General features: G+C 40.0%; 1 protein-coding gene across 1 annotated transcript in view; it reads right to left on the bottom strand.

The window, feature by feature from the left end:
* Positions 1–10,069, bottom strand: part of LOC21405498 (ATP-dependent DNA helicase RecQ) — a 35,969-nt gene that overhangs the window by 7,497 nt on the left and 18,403 nt on the right. Inside the window, 4 exon segments of the mRNA XM_024164651.1 lie at positions 398–569; positions 729–771; positions 996–1,104; positions 1,197–1,333. Coding sequence (XP_024020419.1) covers positions 398–569; positions 729–771; positions 996–1,104; positions 1,197–1,333 — 461 coding nt within the window.

Consider the following 10,069-nt stretch of genomic DNA (forward strand, 5'->3'; position numbering starts at 1 on the left):
TTGGAGAGGTGTGGCCTAACTCTCGAATCAAAGGTTATTTATTTCTTTCAATTTCTATTTGATTTCCAATTTGATTTCTATCATTTAACAAAACATTTTAGTGATATATACGCGTACTGCTAGCTAGCTTTCAAAAACTGAAAAATTGATGCCCAAGATGTTCAGGAAGAAAACGAAAGGATTCCTACTGGTTAAATAATAATAATAATAATAATAACAATAATAATAATAATAATAATAACACAGCATCCCAAATGGATCTCTCATTTGGCTGGCCTGTTTTCTATTTATTGAAACCCCAACTGTTGATCGCTCATTTATGCAAGAAAATAACAAGATAGATGACAAGCAACGATGAAAATGAGACAAACTCCAGAACAAGACAAATTATACTAACCTCTGAAAATCCTTCACTCTCTAAAGTAGCAACACCCTTAATTTCTCCAACATCACCTCCTACGCTTGAGTTTACCTCATCATCAAGCATTTCACTGGTCACTGACAGAACTAGAGGTGGTTGATAGTTGGGTGTGGCAGAACTAAGAAATTGTTCCCCTTTTGGACTAACACTGGTGCATAAAGTAACAAATTTTTATTCATTTCGTTGCAGAGTGAATTCATTATAAATATCAGAACAAAAGGAACAGGCCCTCCTATTCAAAAGGAAGATTAATAACTGATAAAATCAAATTCAGGTAATCAAGGAAATATGGATGGAAATACTGTACCTTATAGTTTTGTAGACATCGCTTACAGTCTCTGTCAAATAACCTGCATAAAGTTACACATTCAGGAAAAAGAAAAGAAAAAGAAAAAAAAGCTCAACCACAATTATCATTCTAAGGACAGCGTAATTCTTCTCATCATAAAACAAAAGATGATATGAACAACATCAACTATGCCCATTTATCAAGCAACAAGAAGAATGTGCTGAGAAAAGTCAACTAAAGCATCAGCAAAAATCAGCTAAAAAGTAAGATGTCTCATTTGTATACCAGAAGAAATCAACTGGTAAGCAAGTGCTTTCCACCAATTTGCTGAATAATGTTTTCCAAGACCATGGAGTGGAAGCCTGTCAAACTGAGCATCCAGAACTTTTTTTGACTGTCAGCCACAATTGAAACAAATCAGAGATAGAAGAGACACATATACAATAAACAATGCAAGCTCAATATTCTTAACGAATGGGAACGTACTCGAGAACCACGGAGAATATCTACATGCATATTCAATCCCCATCTACTCCTGCATGATAGCATACAAGCCATCAAAAGGAAGGCTTCTTTAGACATGTCACGCTCCTTCTTTGAGCTAATGCAATTATCACAATTTCCTGCAAACAGAATATCAAGTAATTTAGCTAGAAATATAATGCAAAAGAGAGTTAACAGTAGCATGAAGAAGATCATGTTGAAATGGCAACCCCATTTTACCTAAGTAATAGTTTCCAAAGTTTTGGGGGGAAAAGACATTTTAAAATGTTCAAACTTCAAAGTGATAGTATCTCTGAATCAACCTTTCAGATGGTTTTTTTTTCTTTTTCAAATTACTTGTCTAAACTCCGCCTATGCGTTTTTATAGCCGGTCCCAAGCCCGGGTAAAGGAGGAGGGTTGTGATAGGTTGACGGCCAACGTAAAAATTGTTGGAGATTTTGTCAATTATGTGTAAATATTTATTCTTCCTGTTTATTGTATGATTTAGTCAAAATAGGAAAGTATAAATTAGGAAGATATTGTAGGATTGTCTAGCGTAATTTAGGGATTTTTTCCTTAACTTTCTCTCTTAATTGCCGTGACCAATGGCTTACTAAGTGTATATATTCTGACAAGGTTAATGAGAATTATGAAGCAAGAATTATTCTTCTCTCTGTTTCTCTTGTTTCATGGTATCAGAGCCACCGAAACTGGTGACTAGTCAAGAAAACAGAAAAAAAAAATGTCTGAAGAACAGCCGAATACGCCCTCAGAGGAGTCTTCAACAGCAATTGATCAAGCATCTCTAAGATCTATATCCGGAGCCTCATCTACACACTCGCTGGACAGCCACTCGCTGCAAATCACACAGCACAAGCTTAATGGGCTGAATTTCCGAGAATGGTTTCAGTCCGTCATTCTTGTTGTCAGAGGAAGAGGGAAGGTTGGATACTTGACAGGAGCAATCACAGCACCACCGGACACAGCACCAAACTACCGCACTTGGGAGGCAGAAAATTCGATCGTCATGGCATGGCTTATTAATTCTATGGAGCCAAAGATTGGAAGAACTTATCTGTTTTACAAGACAGCGAAGGAGATTTGGGAGGCAGTCCAAGAAATCTATTCCGATCTTGAAAACACGTCTCAATGTTTCGAGATTAGGTCAAAAATCCGCAACACCATACAAGGGAGTCTTACTGTCACTGAGTATTATAATTCTCTCTTAGAATTATGGCAAGAAATGGATCTCTTTTATGAGATTGGATGGCTGTGTGCTACTGACGCAGAAAAATACAAAAAAATGCTTGAGAAAGAGCGTACCTTTGATTTTTTGCAGGGCTTGAATCCAGATTTAGATGAAGTACGTGGACGGCTACTTGGGATGAAACCATTTCCAACTCTCCGAGAATCGTTTGCTGAAGTCAGGAGAGAAGAAAGCAGGAAACGAGTGATGATGAATCCCTCTAGTCGTGACATGCCTTCCTTGGAAACACGAGGGTCTGCACTTGTGGCAAACAAACAAGATGGCAGTCGTGGGTTTCAATACAAACAAGATGGCAGCCGTGGCTCTCAATCAAAGGACAAGGTCTGGTGTGATTATTGTAACAAGCCCTATCACACTCGTGAAACTTGCTGGGATTTACATGGCAAGCCACCAGATTGGAAACCAAGGAAGCAACGTGGGCAATCAAGTTCAGCCCACATAGTGGAGTCGAAATCAACCCGCAGGGAGGAGACAGAATCGGACAGGGCTGCTGGTTTTAATCTCTCAACAGAGCAAGTGGAGATGCTACGGCAGCTTCTCAACCAAACTCAGGTTTCAACAGGATCCGCAAATCAGACTTCAAAACCTCCCACTGCAGCTATGGCACAAACAGGTATAATGAGTCAAGCATTCCTGTCAAAATCCCTGCAAGCAGACTGTTGGATTGTGGATAAAGGGGCTTCTGACCATATGACCGGGTCAATGGAGTTTTTTGAGCAATATGACAGATGCAATAATCTAATTAATGTCTGGGTTGCTGATGGAAAAATGTCACCTGCGGTTGGAAGAGGCTTGGTTTGTTTACCGAATATGACATTGAAATCTGTTACACATGTGCCCAAATTGACATATAATCTTTTGTCAGTTAGTAAATTAACAAACGATCTTAATTGTGTTGTGACTTTTTTCTCCTCTCACTGAATTTCAGGACCATTCTTCGGGGAAGATGATTGGCATTGCTGAGAAGAAAGATGGCCTATACTACCTCTTAGGAGCCAGGAATTCCAGTAGAGCCGAGTCACAAAATAAAATGTCCATGTCAGTTATGTCTAATTCTGATATTATGTTATGGCATCAACGCTTAGGACATCCAAGTTTTTCTTATATGAAAGTCTTGTATCCAAATCTTTTTATCAATAAAGAGAAAGTTTTGTTTCATTGTGAACAGTGTGTCCTTGCCAAACAAACCAGAGTAAAATATTCACCTCATACATACAAACCCTCTAGACCATTTCAATTGATTCATAGTGATATCTGGGGTCCGTCTAGGACAATTAATTTAACTAAAACCCAGTGGTTTATCACTTTCATAAATGATCATACTAGGGTTTGTTGGATATACTTGATGAAAGATAAATCTGAGGCATTTTACTGGTTTAAACAGTTCCAAAAGTTTGTCCAAAATGTTTTCCAATCCAATATCCAAGTTCTTCGAACAGATAATGGGGGGGAGTATTTTTCAAATGAGTTTGGCCAATATTTGGGGGATAATGGGATATATCATCAGAGTTCATGTGTTGATACACCTAAACAAAATGGGGTTGCGGAAAGAAAGAATCGTCACTTGTTGGAGGTTGCTCGATCGATCATGTTTACTAGTTTAGTCCCGAATTCCTACTGGGGGGAGGCAATCCTCACTTCCACATATTTGATTAATCGACTACCTTCAAAAACACTTCAATTCCGAACTCCTCTAAGTGTCCTTCTTGATCATTTTCCAAATGTGAATCTTTTCAATTCTTTGTCCCCAAGAGTGTTCGGATGCACTGTATTTGTCCATAACAAACAACCAAATAGGAGTAAGCTTGATCCCAGGGCTTTTAAATGTGTCTTTGTCGGATATTCTCCAACCCAAAAAGGCTACAAATGTTATTCTCCCTTTCTCAAGAAATTTTTTGTCTCGTGTGATGTAACTTTCTTTGAGGATCAACCATTCTATCCCACCACTCGTTTCCAGGGGGAGAATGCCAATGAAAACGAGCATTGGGATCCCACTGTATCTCTTCCAATATTACAAGATGTGTCACAAGAGGCCTCTAGTTCAGCCTCTAGTTCACCACCAGAAAACTCGAGTCCAATTCCTGTCCCTAATCCTAGTTCGAGTCATGATCAAGAGATGGTGCAGCAACCCATCTCTGAGAGACCATTTCAGGTTTATTCTAGAAGGCCAAAAGCTTCTCAACAAGTCCAATCATTGAACCAAGAATCGGATCCTGGTGAAAGCAGTGACTTGAACGTGCCAATTGCAATACGGAAAGGGGTAAGAACATGCACAAAGCACCCTATCTACAATTTTCTAACCTGCACAAAGTTGTCTTCTGGGTTTAAGGCTTTTATAGCGAAGATCGATAATGAGAGAATTCCCAAAAATATCCATGAAGCCATTAAAGATCCAAAGTGGGAGAAAGCCGTGCAGGAGGAAATGAGAGCATTGCACGATAATGAGACTTGGGAAGTAGTTGACTTACCAAAGGATAAGAAAGTAGTTGGAAGCAAATGGGTCTTCACAGTGAAATATAAAGCAAATGGAGAAGTAGAGAGGTATAAGGCTCGATTAGTAGCTCAAGGCTTCACACAAACATATGGGATTGATTATGAAGAAACGTTTGCTCCTGTGGCCAAACTCAACTCTATCCGGGTTCTTTTGTCTCTTGCAGCCAATCTGGACTGGGAACTACACCAACTTGATGTGAAGAACGCTTTTTTGAATGGCAATCTTGATGAAGAAGTGTATATGAAGATCCCACCTGGATTCGAGTAAGAAGAGGAACAAGGAAAAGTTTGCAAACTGAAGAAGTCATTGTATGGTTTGAAACAATCTCCACGTGCATGGTTTACCAGGTTCAGTTCTTCTCTCACTCGACTGGGATATACTCAAGGGAAGGCTGATCACACTATCTTCATTAAAAGAGGAGAAGGTAAAAAAAGGGCCATTCTTATTGTGTATGTTAATGATATCATACTCACAGTTGATGATACTGTTGAGATTCACAACCTCAAGAACCAATTGAAGGAAGAGTTTGAAGTTAAAGACTTGGGACCCCTGAAGTACTTTCTCAGTATGGAAGTTGCTATAAGTAAAGAGGGTATCTTCATTTCTCAAAGGAAATACACTATTGACCTACTACAAGAAACCGGGAAACTGGGGTGCAAACCGGTGGGAACTCCACTTGAAAAAAATTGGAAGAGCAAGATTAAAGATGATGTGCCTTCTGTGGATATAGGAAGATATCAACGGCTGGTTGGTAGGTTGATCTATTTGTCTCTCACACGGCCTGACATTGCTCACGCTGTAAGTGTAGTAAGCCAGTACATGCACTCACCTACTCAGAGACACCTAGAGGCTGTGAACCATATCTTGAGATATCTCAAGGGTACTCCAGGAAGAGGATTGATGTTTCTGAAAAATGAGAACAGAAATATCGAAGGGTATGTTGATGCGGACTGGGCTGGAAGTGAAGATTGTAAGTCAACTTCGGGATATTGCACCAAGCTATGGGGTAATTTGGTTACATGGAGAAGTAAGAAACAGACAGTTGTGGCAAGAAGTAGTGCTGAGGCAGAATTTCGGGCAATCGCACAGGGAATTTGTGAGGTTATATGGCTGGAAAGATTAATGCAAGACTTGCAAATCACAGTTTGCTCTCCCACCAAGGTATATAGTGATAGCAAATCTGCAATTAGCATTGTGAATAATCCGATTCAACATGATCGGATGAAACATGTCAAGATTGATCAAAGCTTCATCAAGAACGAAATTGAAGAAGGAGGTATTGAGTTGTCCTACATCTCAACCCATGCACAAGAAGCAGATATCCTAACCAAGAGTCTACCGAAGCCTAGTCAGGAAAGTTATCTCTGCAAGCTTGGAATGAGAAATATCTATTCCTAAGCTTGAGGGGGAGTGTTAGAGATTTTGTCAATTATGTGTAAATATTTATTCTTTCTGTTTATTGTATGATTTAGTCAAAATAGGCAAGTATAAATTAGGAAGATATTGTAGGATTGTCTAGCGTAATTTAGGGATTTTTTCCTTAACTTTCTCTCTTAATTGCCGTGACCAATGGCTTACTAAGTGTATATATTCTGAGAAGGTTAATGAGAATTATGAAGCAAGAATTATTCTTCTCTCTGTTTCTTTTGTTTCAAAAATAAGTCACTCTCATGGATTTCACTCACATAGAATCTATTAGGGCGTTCCCTACGTGTGACGCACTATGCCGGGCCCCGGGTATAGCGTTAAATAGGCAAGGGGAGTCTTCGCACATTCATGGATGGGTGCGGGGGGAAAAGTGAGCCCATGCGCCATGTCAGGCCCCGGATATGGTGAAAAATATGCAAGGGGGGTTCTTGCACATTCATGGACGTGTGCAAAGGGCAGAGCTAGCCCATGATAGGAAAATTCGTTTAGGTAGTTGGAATGTAGATTCTTTAACTGGTAAATCTATGGAGTTAGTAACTGTTATGGTAAGAAGAAGAATTCACATTTTATGTAAAGAAATGAATGAAAAATTATAATACTTTTCATTGATCTGGAATGGTAAAAAGCTGCACTTATATACAAGAGTGTGGCCTGATCTACAGCCTTATTATCAGGGAAAATAAAGGCTAATTTCTAGTCTAACGTAATCAGGAAATATCATGATATATTTCCTGATTTCCTAAATCAACTAAATAAGGAAAGATGACAGCTAGAGGCCTCTACAGCCTGTCAAATCTACAGCCTGTTACAACTGTGAATGGGCTGAATAATCCAGATTTTTAACACTCCCCCTCAAACTGGGTAGTAGATGTTAATCATACCCAGTTTGATATTCAAATCCTCAAAGCTTGATCTTGGAAGGGCTTTAGTTAGAATGTCGGCTGTCTGGCATTGTGTAGGCGTGTATTGTAGTAAAATTTCTCCATCTTCTATCTTCTCTTTGATGAAATGGCGATCAATTTCCACATGCTTGGTCCTGTCATGAAGGACTGGGCTCTTGGCAATGCGTATTGTAGCTTGATTGTCACAGAACATTTGTAACGGTTCTTCATATTGGATTCTGAGTTCCTTTAAGAGCCTCTTGAGCCACATTCCTTCGCAAATTCCATGTGCCATAGCTCTGAATTCAGCTTCTGCACTGCTTCTTGAAACCACTGTTTGTTTCTTACTTCTCCAAGTGACCAGATTTCCCCATACGAATGTGCAATACCCTGATGTGGATCTTCGATCAGTGACTGAACCTGCCCAGTCTGCATCAGTAAAGATTTCTATCCTCCTATTTGTGTTCTTCTTGAAGTACAAGCCTTTGCCAGGAGTCATCTTGAGATACCTCAGGATCCGATAAACAGCATTCATATGTTCTTCCATAGGATTATTCATGAACTGACTCACCAAACTCACTGAAAAACCAATGTCAGGTCTAGTGTGTGAGAGGTAGATGAGCTTCCCTACGAGTCTCTGATATCTTCCCTTGTCAACAGGTACATCATTCTCCTCAAGTCCTATCTTAGTGTTCGGATCCATAGGCGTATATGCAGGCTTACATCTGAGCATTCCGGTTTCTTTTAGGAGATCTAGGACATATTTCCACTGAGAGACAGATATTCCTTATTTTGTTCGAGCCACTTCCATTCCTAGGAAGTATTTGAGAGTTCCTAGGTCTTTGATCTCGAACTCTTTTGCAAAGACGTTCTTCAGTCTTTTCATTTCTTCTAAGAAATCCCCTGTAAGGACAATTAGTGCTGGAACTTCGGGTCGGCGGGCCGCCCGAAGCCCGAATTTTTTCGGGCTCGGGCGGGCCGGCCCAATTCCCGCCCGTCCAAGCAAGAAATTCGGGTTCGGGCTCGGGCAGCCCGGATTTGACATGTCCACCCTTGCCCGCCGCCGTCTAACCACCGTATACCGCTGTCCGCCGGGATTTTTTTGCATTTTTCCGACCAAGCCCGAACTGCCCGACCCAAAAATTGCCCGAAAATTAGGTGTGCCCGAATTGCCCGACCCGAAGCCCGAATTTTTGAATTTTTTGAATTTTGCCCGAATTGCCCGACCCGCCCGAGGTGCCCGAATTGCCCGAATACCCGAAAACGACTAGTTTTTTGAATTTTGCCCGAAAACCCGAGTTGCCCGAGTTGCCCGAAAACCCGAAAACGACTAGTTTTTTGAATTTTTACCCGAATTCGGCCCGAAAACCCGAGTTGCCCGACTTGCCTGAACTGCCCGACTTGCCCGAAAACGGTAGTTTTTTTAATTTTGCCCGAAAACCCGAGCTACCCGAGTTTGCCCGACTGCCTGAACCCGAATTTCAAAAAACTAGCCGTTTTATCCCCTTTTTTTTGAAAAAAAAAATCATTTTTTAACCCCAAAATTTCCCTATAAATCCCCCCCATCCCTCACACATTTTTCTCACTCAAACTCTCTCAATCTCTTTCAATTTCTCTCAATTTCTCTCAATCTCTCTCACAATTTTTCTAAAGCTCTCTCTCTAGTCTCTATCAAATTCATCTTATTTTTTTATAATGGATCCTTTTGGTTATAGTGGTATTCCCGTTGATGCCCAACACAATGTAAAAGAAGGGCAATTTCGCATTAATGAGTTTGTTACGCAGCAAATGCAATCTACTAATCCAAGCCATAGTGGACGTACTGGAGGTCGTGGTCGCAATAGTGGGCGTGGAGAAGCGGCAGCGAGTGCGAGTGCGTCTGCGTCTGCGTCGGCAAGTGTTGCAACCCCCAGGAGAAAATGCAAGCGTACCTCTATAGTTTGGGATCACTTCGACATAATTAACGAGGTGGATAATGAAGGTAACACTAAACATATAGCTCAGTGTAAATATTGTTTATCTAAATTACAATGCGACACTATTCACGGCACCACACACTTGAGACGACACTCCGAAAAGTGTCTTCAAAAGCTTAGCCAATCTAGCGGACCCGAACTCCGCCAAACACAATTATCTTTTGATCGCGCAACCGGTGGTCTAACCACTTGGAAATACGATCCGCAAAAAGATCGTATGGAAGTTGCGCGAATGATAACTACTTTAGATCAACCACTTAGTTTTGTAGAGCATCCTAATTGGCAACGATATATTAAGGTTGTACACAATCCTAATGCATAGTTCACTTCAAAAACTACTCTTAGGAAAGATTTATTAAAATTATTTAAAAAAGAAAAAGATGCATTAATAAATCTTTTACACTCGACTAGCGGGTGCGTTGCGTTAACGGCAGATATTTGGTCTGCCATTGCCAATAAAGATTATTTAGCTGTAACCGGACATTACTTTAAAGGATTTGATTTAGATAAGAGAATATTAGGTTTTAAATGTGTTCTAGGATCACATAGCGCAGATTTAATATATAACACAATTTTAAATGTAATTGATGAATTTAGATTAAGAGATAAAGTAATGGCTATAACATTAGATAATGCTAGTGCCAATACAAAAGCAATTGAATTTTTTGAAAATGATTTAAGTCTATTCGGTGACGGTACTATTTTCCACCAACGTTGTGCATGTCATGTAATCAATTTAATAGTTAAATCCGGTTTAAAAGAAATGGGTAATCACATTAAAAGAATTAGAGATAGTCTTGCATGGATTCAAGGTAGTAACCAAAGACAA

The sequence above is a fragment of the Morus notabilis genome, unplaced genomic scaffold (genome assembly GCF_000414095.1).
Source record: "Morus notabilis unplaced genomic scaffold, ASM41409v2 Scaffold283, whole genome shotgun sequence".
Classification (NCBI taxonomy): domain Eukaryota; kingdom Viridiplantae; phylum Streptophyta; class Magnoliopsida; order Rosales; family Moraceae; genus Morus; species Morus notabilis.